The 15,768-nt window shown below is 36.6% G+C and overlaps 1 protein-coding gene and 1 pseudogene across 1 annotated transcript; one reads left to right on the top strand and one right to left on the bottom strand.

The window, feature by feature from the left end:
* The window catches only part of LOC120195342, a 30,810-nt pseudogene extending 24,103 nt beyond the window's left edge, over window positions 1-6,707 (top strand).
* A 4,468-nt stretch (window positions 6,708-11,175) lies between these two features.
* LOC120195341 lies at window positions 11,176-11,882 on the bottom strand. The gene is made up of 2 exons (XM_039197403.1): window positions 11,732-11,882; window positions 11,176-11,648 (listed from the first exon to the last, which is right to left on the bottom strand). The coding sequence occupies exons 1-2, from the start codon at window positions 11,880-11,882 to the stop codon at window positions 11,176-11,178; spliced, it is 624 nt and encodes a 207-aa protein (XP_039053334.1).
* Between the last annotated feature and the right edge of the window lie 3,886 nt (window positions 11,883-15,768).

Here is a 15,768-nt window from a genome sequence, read left to right as displayed (position 1 = left end):
TTTTTTATTTTAATATTTGTGTATTTTAAGTGTTTAACGTCAGCTTATGGCGACAATTTGTTTTGGTTTTCCTAAGTAGGAAATATATTGGACTGTAATGGCCAGCTTAATAATTTGCAGGTTCCGCATGTGCCTCAGCATCAGCATGCATGCTCATTTTCCTGCCCACATCTCTTCTATAACACATCACATGGTACCCACATCTATTCTATTTGTTAGGCTCAATTTACCTTCTATATATATACATACATAAACACACTTAGTGTTTATGCTCATACTTTTTCAGTCTTCTTTTAGTGTTCCTCTTTCTTCTGTCCCACTTATTCAATGGCTACTCTTAGTGTTTACGGTTGCAAACAAATGCAGCTATACAGTTTGGCCAGGGGTGTTGTCAAGTGCTGGAATCCCACCACTTTCACCCACAGGTTTCGTTCTTCAACCAGGAGAATCAACATCTATCGATGTTCCAGCATCTTGGTCTGGTCGGCTATGGGGTCGAACTCTTTGCACCGAAGACTCTTCCGGTAAATTCTCTTGCCTCACCGGGACTGCGGCTCGTCTACACTAGAATGCTCTGGAGCCGGTGCCATCCCCCCGCTACTCTTGCAGAGTTCACATTGAGCGGTGCTGGGGGATTGGATTTCTATGATGTTAGCCTTGTCGATGGATACAATCTGCCGATGATGGTCGTTCCACACGGTGCAACAGGCGGTAATTGTAGCTCAGCCGGATGTGCTGCGGATTTGAATGGTGATTGTCCTCTGGAGCTTAAGGTGGTCGATGGGAGCCAAGGGGTGGCGTGTAATAGTGCATGCAATGCTTTCGGTGACGCCCGATATTGCTGCAGTGGAGCATATTCGACTCCGAATGCGTGCAAGCCTAGTTCTTACTCGGAATATTTCAAGGTTGCCTGTCCTACAGCTTATAGCTATGCCTATGACGATGGAACCAGTACCTTCACTTGTGCTGGTGCCGATTATGTCATTACTTTCTGCCCTGCCCCTTCTACCAGGTACTAACCGCATTGCAAGTTCCTTGGAACAATCTGGCATTAACCAATCATCATCAGATTGAACTTATTTGAAATTTGTTACTGATGTCGATTTTTCGTTTGCAGTATCAAGTCATCCAACTCCAATCCCGTGGCGGTCGATGTCTCGGCTGGTTCCGGTCCTGCATCATCGCCTCTCATTGCTGGTGCATTCACCACTTTGGCCGCAGTATGGCATCTCTTGAAACTTTTGTAAAATTTAAGTACAGAAAGTAGAAACAGATATATATCAGACATCAGTAGAGCTGGCAAAGGTGGAAGGCTTATTTGAATCGATTATTTAGACATAAGTTGCAGGAAAAGACAGTGATTAGTTCCGGTCCTGCATCATCGCCTCTCATTGCTGGTGCATTCACCACTTTGGCCGCAGTATGGCATCTCTTGAAACTTTTGTAAAATTTAAGTACAGAAAGTAGAACAGATATATATCAGACATCAGTAGAGCTGCAAAGGTGGAAGGCTTATTTGAATCGATTATTTAGACATAAGTTGCAGGAAAAGACAGTGATAGTTGGCTAACGTTAAGTTTTGTTAGTTAGTGTTGTCATTTGTCTCCATTTTGCTCATACGGAAGTGCCACTACTTTTTTACGTTTTATTGCTGTTGCCATGTCTGATGACAACTATTTAATGATTTGTTTAGTTAAGATACATGGTGTCGATTTGGCCGCAAAAATTATTTTACCAAATGCTCTTATTATTATATATTTATTGCATCTGATATGATGTTTGAGTATAGTTTTCAATTTCTTATAGGTTGATCCGAGTTTATTAATAAATTTGTATTGTAAATTAAAAAAGTAGCTACTAGCTAGTCATAAGTACCAATGAAAGTTGAGTGCACCAATAAAATATAGGTATAATGTCAAAATTTACCTTATCGTTTATTTGATTGGCATTTTTTTTAATTAATCACTGATATTTGATCTATAGATAGACTAATCCAGAACGGTACTACAGAGGTGAGGCGATTTTTCCAACTAAATGACAATTTTTTTTCTTATTAAGCTTTCATTTCCACCAAAGATTTTTTCAGTATATTTAGAAATCATTCTGGTGACCAATCATATGTCGAACGCAAATTTTTTATACAAACATTTAAAAAAAATGAAAACTATTCACACAATCCTATTAGCATTTTGATTAAGAAGAATCAGGTGTAAATGTAGCAATGGATCGTTTGCTTTCATGAATCCTAAACATTTCTGGTTTTACTAGCCAACAAAACATCTAGCCCCAATCCAAGAACGCATGTTACAACCATAACCACAAACACAAGGCTGTAACAATGTGCCCCAACACATGTGTTAAATGTTGAGAAGTCAATATTAGTCTAAATAAGTCCACACCTAAATTAATTTGATGTCATTGCTTACATCAATTATTTTTGATGTCATTGCTTACATTAATTTAGTTAGTGAAAATTAGGTATTTTTTCTCATTTTTAATTTCAATGGTTTAAATTATTTTGTGTTTATTTTAATGAGTAGTTTAGATTGGTTCTTATAACCTATAATACTCATTTGTATTTGAGTTTTATCATCCAACAATAAAAGCTTAATTATAAGTATTTGAAAGTTTCTCAAGAGTTTTATCTCTTTTGCAATTTGTGAGATTCTAGAGAGTTTTTCTTCTTCTCGATCAATTAGAGTTTTATTTATTTTGATTCAACAATTTGTATCAGAGCCACGTTTTAAGGTCTCTTGAAATTCTGAGTATGCTCTGTGGCTGCAGTTTTAATTGATCTTCCACATCATAAAATATTTCTTGAGATTATTGTCGGGTTATTACAAAACTTGTGGAGCTTCTTTGTGTTTAGAGTTTAGTACTCTGCACGTTTGTTACTCAAGTTTGTTCAGTGTAGTCAAAGCCTTGCTGTTAAGATAGTGACCTTCAAGTAGTTGGAGGAATCAAGAAGCTCAACAACAAAAACTACAACAAATGGGCAACATGTATGGAGTCATACTTACAAGGTCAGGACCTTTGGGAGGTTTCGGTGGTAGTGAAGTTACACAACCGGCGGCAGAAGATGCCAATGGCATCTTGCGAAAGTGGAAAATAAGCAGACAAACAATGTTTGATTAAATATCACAATTGAAAGAATGTTGGAGCACATCCGGGATGCTAAAACACCAAGGAAGCATGTGACACTTTTGTTACACTATTTTCAAAGAAGAATGATACAAGATTGCAACTTCTCGAGAATGAGTTACTATCGATGGCGCAACGCGACATGACGATTGCTCAATACTTTACAAGTTAAAGTTGATTGCCGTGAAATTTAGAGTTAGATCCAACAGCTCCTATGGGGAAACCAGGATAAAGAGAATATCCATGGCTTGAGACCTGAATATCGAGGGTTTGTTACGCTGTACAGGGATGGACACAACCATGCTTGTTGAGTTCGAAAATTTGCTTGCAGGTCAAGCCATGACCAAACAAATGGGAGGAGTCTCACTAAAGGGTAAAGAAGAAGCGCTCTACACCAGCAAAAGTAGAGACATTTCAAGCGATATACTCAGTGGATCTAAAAAGGATGGTGATAAGTGAAAAGTTACCAAGGAAAGGAAGGCCTCATTTCAGGGGGAGATTCCAAGAATCACGTAATAGTAGAATTTCGATGGTAAGTTACAACGGGAAGATGGGTCACATGGCAAAAGACTTGGACCAAGAAAAAGCATGTTTGAAAGTAATACTGCTACTTCCAGCTTGAAGGAGAATAATGAAGATGGTTGGGATGATGAAGTTTATTCACTATGGAGGAAGAAAATTAGCTCTCACGTAACAACACCGGAGCAGATTGACTACGAGAATTGGATTGTAGATTCGGACTGCTCAAAAATCATATGAAGAGTGACAAAAAGAAGTTGCAAAACCCGTCTGAGTATAAGAGAGGTCGTGTGGTGGTGATAGTTGACAACTGAAGATTACTGATAAATCATAACGGTAAGACGATAGTTACGCCTCGATATAATTCTAACCAGGTGCAACTTCAAGATGTTTACCATGTCCTAAGAATGAAGAAAAATTTGCTATCTGTGACTCAATTGACAACATCATGCCATTATGACTTATTTGGTCCCCAGACATGAAGGTTTATAGTGACCTCAAAATCTCAGAAACAACGACAATGAAGGGGCGACGTTTGGAGTCAATCTACGTGATGTCAGCAGAGTCTGCATATATAGATAGGACAAGAAAAAAATGAGACATCAGATCTATGACACATGCGATTAGGTCACGTTAGCTATTCCAAGCTAAGTGTAATGGTGAAGAAGTTGATGCTTAAGGGGCTTCATCAAGTAGACGTGAGAAAGACACCGTCTATGCGAGATGCCAGTATGGTAAAGAACACCAATTACCATATGACGAGTCAAAGTTTAAAGCAAAAGAACCGTTATAGTTAGTACACTCTGATGTGTTTGGACTGATTAAGCAACAGTCAATTAGCGGTATGCGGTACATGGTAACATTCATTGATGACTTCTTCAGGTATGTGTGGGTTTTCTTTATGAAAGAAAAATCTGACACATTGTCAAAGTTTAAAGAGTTCAGAGAGTTAATTGAAGGAGAAGTGAGAAATAATATATGTTGCTTGCGCACAGACAACAGAGGAAAATATAGCTCAAACGAGTTCTCTCAATACCTAAGGGAATGTCAAATATGTCATCAGTACACTTGTGCCAACACACCACAACAGAATGGTGTAGAGGAAAGAAAAACTGACATTTTTCAAAAATTTGTCGAAGTATGCTACATGCAAAAAAACATAACTGGAAGGTTTTGGACTGAAGCAATGAGGACTGCAACCTTTGTGATCAACAGACTTCCTCAACCAAGGATAGGCTTTGTTTCACCATTTGAGAAACTATGGAACATAAAACCTACAGTTAGCTACTTTTGAGTATTTGGTTGTGTATGTTATATGTTTGTTCCTGATCATTTACAGAGCAAGTTTGACAAGAAAGCTGCTAGATGTATCTTTGTGGGATACAATAGCCAAAGAAAGGGGCGGAAATGTTGTGATCCAATGAGTGGAAGATGATACATGTCACGAAATATGGTATTTGATTAAGCATCTTTTTGGTGGTCCTCAGAGAATGAGGTGTTGCCAGATTCAAGAGAATTTGGAGACAAGTTGCAACAAAAGATGGGGGAGCATACTGTTCAACTCCAAACAAGTTCAGATGAACCAGGAGATCCAAATGGCGATGATGTCGAACAAAGAGTGACTCAGAATCCTTGGCAAACTGGTGTGTATCAACAACCAAACGAAGAATGTGGGCCTAGTGAAACAGAAGAATCAATTCCATAATCTCAACTCCGAAGGTCAAAAAGAATATGAAGGCCAAATCCCAAATATGCCAATGCAACCATAATTGAAGAAGCAAAAGAGCCTGAGACGTTTGAAGAAGCATCGTAGAGTCCTGAGTGGATGACAACTATAAAAGAAGAGATCGATGTACTTCAGCAAAATCAAACTTGGGATCTTGTGCCAAAGATAAAAGATATGAAACCCATATCTTGCAAATGGGTTTACAAGATAAAGCGCTGTCCAGATGGGTTAATCGAGAGGTACGAGGTACGATTGGTAGGTCGTGGTTTCTCTCAATAGTATGGACTAGACTATGATGAAATATTTAGTCCAGTGGCAGAACTTACAACCATATGAGTCATACTTGCACTTGCAGCCAACAAAGACTGGAATTTGTGGCAAATAGATATAAATAATGCTTTTCTTCATAGAGAGCTAGATCGAGAGATCTACATGACCCAACCAATGGGTTTTCACAGCCAATAACATCCTAAATATGTGTGTAAGCTACGAACATCACTTTACGGATTGAAACAAGCACCTAGGGTGTGGTATGGTAAGATTGTTGAATATCTAACAAAAAGCGACTATTCAGTAACACTTGCAGATTCTAGCTTGTTTGTCAAAGCCAATGAAGGTAAGCTAGCTATCGTGCTAGTGTACGTGGATGACTTAATCATAACCGGTGATGATGAGGCAGAAATTCTTCAAATGAAGGAGAATTTATCAGTTCGTTTCCAGATGAAGGAACTTGGACAACTTAAGCACTTCCTTGGTCTAGAGGTTGATCGCACACACGAAGGAATATTTCTGTGTTAACATAAATATGCTAAAGATTTATTGAAGAGGTTTGGAATGCTCGAATGCAAGTCAACTTCGACGCCAATGGAACCAAATGACAAAATGTGTGCACATGAAAGAAAAGATTTGGAAGATGCAACAATGTATCGACAATTGGTAGGTAGTCTGATCTACTTAACCTTGACCCGACCTGACATTTCTTATGTAGATGGTTTGATGAGTCGGTATATGTAAAATCTAAAGAAACCTCATTTGGAAGTAGTTTGACGAATACTAAGATATGTAAAGAGTACAATTGACTATGGTCTTTTGTACAAGAAAGGTGAATACTGTAAGTTTGTTTGTTATTGTGATGCTGATTATGCAGGAGATCTTGACACCAGAAGATCAACAATTGGGTATATGTTTAAGCGTGGCTCTGGAACAATTTCTTGGTGTAGTAAAAGACAACGACTGTGTCCTTGTCAACTACGGAAACAGAGTACCGAGCAGCATCAATAACAGCTCAAGAAAGCACGTGGCTGATACAACTAATGAATGATCTACATCAACCAGTAGATTATGCAATTATGTTGTACTGTGACAACTAATCAGAAATTAGGTTGGCGGAGAATCCTATTTTTCATGCAAAAACTAAACATGTGGACGTACATTACCACTTTGTTAGGGAAAATTTTTTGCAAGAAGAGATTGAGATGAGGTAAATCAAGACAGATGAACAAATTGTTGACTTGTTTACAAAAAGCTTGAGTGTTGGAAAGTTTGAACATTTCCATCATTAGCTTGGCGTGATTCAAATAATGGGGGCTAACATTGAGGTGGAGTGTTGAGAAGTCAATATTAGCCTAAATAAGTCCACACCTAAATTAATTTGATGTCATTGCTTACATCAATTTAGTTCTGATGTCATTGCTTACATCAATTTAGTTATGTGACAATTAGGTATTTTTCTCATTTTTAATTTCAATGGCTTAAATTATTTTGTGGTTATTTTAATGAGTGGTTTAGATTAGTTGTAACCTATAAATACCCCATTTGTATTTGAGTTTTATCATCCAACAAAATTTGAAAGCTTTCTCAAGAGTTCTTTCACTTTTGCAATTTTGTGAGATTATTCTAAAGAGAGTTTTTCTTCTTCTCGATCAATTAGAGTTTTTCTTCTATTTTGATTCAACATTACCTCTACCAACAATTGGAGTGTCCAGGGCATCGTATAAATACCCAACAAGCAGTTCAAAGAAAAGAAACAATCCCACGGGAAGATTGAGGAACAACTCCGAAGCAACCAGGACTGTTATCGTCAATCAGAGCCCAAAGAATATCCTGACCAGGATCGAGGCGATGTAAAGTGAGCATGGAAGGGAAAAGGCCATGATGATATATCCAACATCCATTATAACTTGAGATGTTGGCGTCCCAAATTTCCTGCAAATATCATATTTTTTTTGTTGAGCGATTGAATGAATTCGTTTTTTTCTAGAGGAGCAGGAAAAGACAATAGGATAAGGAAATAGGACGACATAGATGAACACGACCGTTCTTGTGACTTGTATGCGAAATTTTTCAGAAAAATTGAGGCCCTTTCTCGGGGATCCTTAAGGGCTACCTTAGACTCAGGACCAAATTATTCACGTATATTATTGAGCAAACCAAGTTCTGTTTCTGATATTGAACAACCGATGAAAGTTCCATTGCTATAGATACTATTTAAAGAAACTATTTCGAAAGGATAATGGTGAGTTCCGCCACTGAACATCTATACCATGTTATGTATGGATAAGGCTATCAAGTCTTCTATTTAGGTATTATTTGAAGAAACTATTTCGGCACATTGCCTCGACAATTGAGAGAGTTATCAAGATTGATTACAATACACAAATTGGAAACCGAGGGAAGTTTGCTAGAGTAGTTGTTCTTGTTGATCTAAATAAGCCACTTCTGTCATATATTAGCATAGACAAAATCATCAAAATTAGAATATTAGGGATTACAGTAAATTTGTTTTAGTTATAGTTTGTATGGCCATGCTAAGGAGAATTTCCAATCTAAGGTGACTATAGAGAATGTTAACGTGGTTGCTAATTAGAATGATAGTAAAGAGAAAGTTGATACTGCTGAATCCAATGATTCATCTATGTATGGCCCATGGATGATGGTTGATAACAGAAGGAAAATGGAATAATTCACCCCTAACTCGAGGAAGACTAATGAAAAAGAAAAAGATAGTAGGAAAGGATCTAGTAGTTCTTAATATGGACACTTCACACCAAGGTACAACTCCAGTCACCGATGATATCTTAGCTTCTGTGGTTGAAAAGGAAAGGGTAAGAGTTGAATCTTCTGTCCAAGCTATTTTGTAAGAGTTGTCCAGTGATCTAAATGATGTGGTTGTTGATGCTGTGTAAAATGCTATAACAATAATGCAAGTGCACATGTCATAAATTAAGTAATAAAAGTGGTAGCGGTTAAGTTACGAGTATCGATCCCATGGAGAGCAGATGGTTTTCAATAGTGTTAAAAATAGCGAAATGTTAGTTGATTGCTTTATGGAGAGAAAATAAAATCAAAATGTAAAACTCTAGTTCATGCTACAACATTACAGAGAGCGACAGTTAGCTATTCGAATGGAAATTGGAAGCATTAGGGATTCAAGTTTCAAACAAACAATGAATACGATTTTATGCTATTAGCAATGATTAAAACCTATTGAATTACTTTAATCACTTTCATAAATCAAAGATCCAACATTTTAATAAGGCTAATACTAGGATGCCTACTTTTCAATATGCACAATGCTACTCAGCATCAACTAGGCTATTAAAAGTAGATGACAAATTAAACGAATCTATTTCTAGAATCATTTAAAATAACCATTCATTGAGTACAAATATTTCTATTCATAATCTAATCATCCAAGCTCATAGAAACATAATCATAGTTGCATAAAACCATAAATCCAAAATATTATCCAATACAATATAAGTATATTCAAACACTCTCTTGTCTCTATGAAATGCTCGAACAGTGATCTGCTGATGACCGATGCTACTCGACGAGCTCTCTTTCTGGTGCAACAATCCCTAGTAGAAGGCTTAGGTTTTCATCGAGTGAAGAAAATGATGGCAGAGGTGTGGATTTTTTCTCGAAATTTGATGTACTCGGTGTGTGCTAATGAGCAGGCAAGTGCCCTATTTATAAGTGAATAGGAAATCTAATCCTCCATTGTTTTACTGCCACGTTTCGGATAGGATCCAACCCTTTAACAGCTGCCTAAGAAAGTTGTCCAGGACAACTGTCCCATTCTAGAGAATTTCATAGCTGACAGTTGAGTCATCGGATGCTCCACAGTATTGGGATGCTTCATAGCATTGGAATTGCATAGCATCATCAGTAGCTTCAATCGGATACTACACACAATTTCCTGCAATATTACAGCGTCAGTGTATATTTTCAGCATTAAAATTCAGTTTTAGCCCTAAGCATCCCACAAAATATAAACATGAAAAATCATAAAAACTAATTAAAACTAATCCTAAAATGCTCCTAAAAATTCTTAAGATCAAACTAAACTTAGACTAAAAATGCTACTAAAGATAACTCTTTTGGAGAGTTATCACACCCCCAAACCTGAGTTTTTGCTTGCCCTCAAGCAAAACATGCATGAATTATCTAATCCTACAGCAATTCCAAAGAATAAATCCTAGAAATCAACACAGCAGGTAAGTTTCTTTTTCAGTCCTTCACTAATGCCTGCAGCATAGTTATAATCTCAAATAAGGAAAATGCAGTTTCCTCATTTTAAAATCAGAATCCTCAGAGTGTAGTGTGTGAAATATAGGTGTATCTAATCAATACTTAGCTAATTTAGAATAGTTCGCACCTACTTTGTTATAGATGTCCAATGCTACAACAATGCTTCTTCACCAGTGTTGGAAATTTAACTTATTGCTCTCACTATGTTGGAGCTATTACCAGCATTACCCAAATTTATTACCTAGGAATCTCATTCTCATTTTTCTTTTCATTTTTTTAGAAACAATGATGCAATATATAATAAAGATAAGAGTTTTATAGCTTGAAGATTTATAAATTATCTAAGTATTGAAAACATACACCTAAGTGTAAATAAAATTTCTAGGGATCTAATTTCAAAAACAAATCCAAAGCATTTCCTATAGCATTTCATACCAAGTCATAATGATCATCGAACTTCATTAAAATTCCCTTAGCAACTTTATTAATTTCGAAAAATTTATCCTAAGGCATTACCAATGCAACTCTACATGCAACAATACTTTCTAAATACACAGTGCAACATAACCTAAATGCAACATTCACATGACAACACACCCACAAACCTAAGGGATGTATTGTCCCCAATGCATTAGACCATCAATACAATAAAACTAAACAAAGGAAATTAAAAGAAAGGGAAGCAATACCCCCTAAGTGGGCTTGCATAGGCTTTTTCGTGATCTGAACAGATCTATGCGTATACACTTGGAAGTAGTCTTGGCCTTCACCGAGCTCTTCTTCTTCTGACTAACTGATTCTGTAGCATGCTTAGCATCACCAGAGATTAGAGATTTAGATGATGCAGCATTCATGCAACAACAGAAGCACAATATACTGTGAAAAACTGGGTAAGGCTGTGCAGCAATGACCAAATGGCAGAGAGTGAAGAAATAAAACTTGTATAAAGAAAATGAAAGATAAAAAATATAAAAACTCCAAAATATAATTTGTCAAAGAAATTGACTTATTTAAATGTGCAAAAAGTATTAAGGAAGAGACGAATCACTTAGTGTGATTGAAGCAATGTGAGGGTTGTGCGGTTGGCAGTAGTGCTTTAAGCTTTTCCTATTAACTTTAAACATGCTTCCATCCACTAAGTTCTTCAGCAATACAACTCCATGAGGAAATACTTCAAAAATTTCAAAGGGGTTTGACCAGTGTAATCGTAGTTTTCCAAGGAATAATTTCAATCGCGAGTTGAATAACAAGACTTGCTATCCAGCATGGAATTCCCTTGGTAGAATATGTTGATCATGCCACTTCTTACTCTTATCCTCGTAAATACGTGAGTTCTCATAAGCATTGTAGTGAAGCTCCTCTAATTCATTAATTTCCAACATTTGTTGTTTTCCTACAGCATAGAGATCAAAGTTCAGCTGCTTTAACACCCACATTACCTTATACTCTAGCTCGACGGGTAGGTGACAAGCTTTTCCATAGACAAGATGATAAGGTGACATCCCTAGTGAAGTATTATATGCAGTTCTATAGGCCCATAAAGGTTTTTCAAGGCGTTGTGACCAATGTTGTCTAGAAGGATTCACAACATTCTCAAGAATTTGTTTGATCTCTTGATTAGATACCTCTGCCTGGCCATTGGATTGGGGATGGTATGTTGTAGCGATCTTATGGTTCACACCATATCTTTTCAATGCTCTAGCAACTTGATGACCAATAAACTGAGATCCTTCATCATTGATAAAAGTACGGGGTGTTCCAAAATGAGTGAATATATTATTGTAAAAAAATTGAAAACAACTTTGGCACTACTATTCAGCAATGCTACAACTTCCTCCCATTTGGAAACATAGTCTATAATAGCTAGAATGAAAAGGTTACTATAGGAAGAAGGGTATGGACCCATAAATTCTAATCCCCATACATCAAATAGTTCAATCTCCAATATAGGTTGCATAGTCATTTCATTTCATCGAGATATGTTACATATTCGCTGGCAGTGATCATAATGTTTCACAAAGTTATTGGCGTCGTTGAACAGTGATGCCCAATAATATCCACACTAAAGTACCTTCTCTTCTATGCACATACCACCAAAATATCCTTCATATGGTGCACTGTGGCAATGCTGCAGATTGCTTTGCTTCTCTCACTCCGAGAATACAACGTCGTATAAATTGATCAATGCATTGTTTAAATAGAAACGACTCTTTCCAATGATATTGCTTCACATCTATTAAAAATTTCTTTCGACCTTGATAATTAAGATATGGTGGCATAATTCCACTAACCAAATAATTTACAAAATCGACATACCATGGTAATGTTGTAACAACTAACAGTCATTCATCGGGGAAGTTGTTTGGAGTCACTATGCGATATCCATCTTCGCTACCAGTTTTAATCTAGACATGTGATCAACCAATTGATTTTCATATCCCTTCTTGTCCTGAATCTCAATATCAAATTCTTGTAGCATTAATACCCAACAAATCAACCTAGGCTTTGTATCATTTTTCGCAAACAGATGCCTCAGAGTATAGTGGTCAATATAAATAATTATCTTTGTTCCCACTAGATTTGAGCGAAATTTTTCAAAGGTAAACACCACAGCGAGTATTTCATTTTCAATTGTAGTGTAATTAATATGGACGTTGTTCAATGTTCAACTCACATAATATATAGCATGAAACATTTTATCATTGCATTGCCCCAACACTGCTCCTATAGCGAAGTCACTAGCATCACACATCAATTCAAAGGGCAGTTTCTAGTCTGATGCTATTATAATAGGGGCATTGACCAATTTATTCTTGATTTTATCAAATGACTTAAGCAATTTAGCATCAATGACAAACTTTCAGTTTTGCTCCAACAATGAACATAAAGGCTTAGCAATTTGTGAGAAATATTTAATAAACCTTTATAAAAGCTCACATGACCAATGAAGCTTCGTGCAACCTTCACATTTGTTGGTGGGGGTAATTTATCAATAACCTCACTTTGGCCTTATCGACTTCAATGCCACGACAAGAGATTTGATGCCCCATTATTATCCCTTTCTTTACCATGAAATGGCATTTTCCCAATTCAAAGCTAAATTGGTTTCCTTACACTTTTACAAAATAGTAGCCAAGTTGTTCAAGCAGCTCTCAAAATCTTATCCAAACACTGAAAAGTCTTCTATGAAAACTTCCAAAAAGTCCTCAATCATAACGGAGAAGATAGCCATCATGCAACGTTGAAATGTTGCTGGAGCATTGCACAGGCCGAACAACATCCATCTAAAAGCAAAGGTGTCGTAAGGGCATGTGAACGTTTTTTCTCCTGATCCTCTAGTGCAATAGTAATCTGATTGTATCAACTATACCCATACAAGAAAAAATAAAAAGAATTACTAGCAAGGCGGTCCAACATTTGATATATGAATGGCAATTGTAAGTGATCTTTCCTTATAGCTTTATTGAGCTTCCTATAATCCATACATATCCTTCAGCCAATAGTGGTTCTTGTCGGTACTAACTCATTTTTTTCATTGGTCACGGCAGTAATACCAATATTTTTGGAACACACTACACATGGCTGATCCATTTACTGTCCAAAATTGGGTAAATGATTCTATCATCCAACCATTTAATGATCTCCTTTTGAACTACCACATTCATGATTAGATTCAATCGGCATTGATGTTTAATTGAGCTACTAGCAGGGTCTTTTAACAAAAGTATTATGCATACTAAGTGAAGGACTAATGCCCTTTATGTCAGCAATGCTCTAAACGATAACTTTCTTATGTTATTACAGCACAACAATCAATTATTCCTTCTGTGCTATTTTTAGCTGTACTACTGTCAGCTGTTCAGCAACAATGAATGAAAGAGTCTCATTATCTCCAAGATAGGCATACTCCAAATGCTTTGACAATAGTTTCAATTCCATCTTTGGAGGCTCTTCGACATAGGCTTTGGTGCACTTGGAACACACTCAAGCATAGCCAGAGATTCGTACTTCTACAGGTAATTGATGTAACATTCATTTTCTGTAGTCTCCCCAATTACTACAAAATCATCAATAGCTTCTTCAGTTCTATAACATTCGTCAAGATGCTCATGGGCAAAAATATTATTCACATCAAGTGAAAAACAATCAACATTATTACTCAAGTAAGATACATTATTTAACACATTAAAGGTAATATGCTTATCATTTAAATGCATAGTTAATTCTCTCTTTTAAAAATTGATTAAGGCTCCCCTACAATAAATAATGGGCATCCAAGAATGATGACAACTTCCTTATCCGCTTCACAATCCAAAATGATGAAGTCGGTGGGAAAATAAACTTATCTATTTGCACAAGCATATTTTCCACAATACTACTCGGTTGTACAGTGGAGTGATTAGTAAGATGCAGCATGACAGTAGTTGACCTTGCTTCACAGCTCCCAAATTTTCTAAAAATGCATAAAGGCATTATATTTATGCTAGCACCTAAATCACATAAAGCTTTTCCTACAAATGTATCACCAATATTGTAGGGAATAGTGGAATTCCTTTGATCTTTAAGTTTTGGTGGCAATTGACTTGTAGCCATGACACTGCAACCTTTAGTCAGGGCGACAATTTCAAATTCACCTAGTTGGCGCTTCCTCGATAGTACTTCCTTCATGAATTTGATGTAGTTCGGGTTTTGCTCTAACGATTTGATCAATGGAATATTGATGGTAAGTTGGAAAAGTACATAAATGAAGGCTTTGTACTAATGTTCCTCTTTTATCTTTTTAAAGCACTGTGGAAAAGGTAGAGGTAATTTTTGTTGTTGTGGCTGTAGCATTGAAATTGGTGGAGCTTCAGACTTAGCAGGTGTTGCTATCGGCAATGGATCTGAATTACTACACTGGCTTGCATCTGATGTCGTAGAGCCAATAGGTGGCTCATGCTTAACTTCTTTTCTTTTTCCTTTATCATGTTTTGGAGCATCCTCATCTTTTACTCTAGGTTCTCCCAGAGGCTCTCTAATCTGTATTCCACTTCTGGAGGTGATGACTTTTGTAATGTTCTTTCCTATTGTTCTTCGAATTTTCAGTGTCACTGGGAAACAATCCTTGATGTCTATTACTCAAGTCATTTGCTAGCTTACCAACTTGATTTTATAAAGATCTTAATGAAGCAAATTGACTAGCCATATATTCTTTCATTAAAGCTTCAAGAGATTAAAAAAAAAGAAGTTTGAGTTGAAGATTGACCTTGATAATTTTGTCTTTGTTGTGGATGAACTACAAGATGTTGTGCTTGTTGTTGTGGAATCAGGTTCTACTGATTATAAGGCTAATACAACTGATGTTGTTGTTGCGTAAATGTTGTGGGTTGGCAACATTCTAATTTTTCCAAGAGAGATTTGGATGAGTTCTGAAATTTGCATTGTACGTGTTGCCAAATGCATTGTCATTTCTAGGATAATTCATCACGTAGTAGATAGATTCTGGATTTTGAGGGCATTCATCAAAGTTCTGCTCTTCACCATAATAAACACAAGTAATAAGAGATGTAGCTTTGACTTCATGTATTCCTCTTGGTCGTTGCAACTTATTTACCATTTATACCAAGATTGAGATATATGATGCCATAGAGCTGAAAGCTTCAGAATCGATTGATGCAGCATTACAACGGTCAAACATATTTCTCATATTCGGATATTGGCAATCATTAGTTGAAATTCTTTCTAGTATTTCGCATGCTTCATTATGATTTATCTAGCAATGCTCCATTTAGTGAAGCATCGACAACCATACGAGTGTGTATGTTTAAATTATTTTAGAACATCTCCATTTAAGTCCAATGTGGAAATCC

Source organism: Hibiscus syriacus, unplaced genomic scaffold, assembly GCF_006381635.1.
Source record: "Hibiscus syriacus cultivar Baekdansim isolate YM2019G1 unplaced genomic scaffold, ASM638163v2 tig00117012_pilon, whole genome shotgun sequence".
Taxonomy (NCBI): domain Eukaryota; kingdom Viridiplantae; phylum Streptophyta; class Magnoliopsida; order Malvales; family Malvaceae; genus Hibiscus; species Hibiscus syriacus.
This window is presented reverse-complemented; position numbering and strand designations above follow the sequence as displayed.

What these genes read in the sequence shown, in the direction of transcription:
- LOC120195341 (XM_039197403.1), bottom strand. Translation starts at nt 11,882, where the DNA reads ATGACTATGCAACCTATATTGGAGATTGAACTATTTGATGTATGGGGA. An exon ending in AGTTGTAGCATTGCTGAATA is followed by an intron (nt 11,649 to 11,731) that starts GTAGTGCCAAAG and finishes TCAATGATGAAG; the next exon opens with GATCTCAGTTTATTGGTCAT.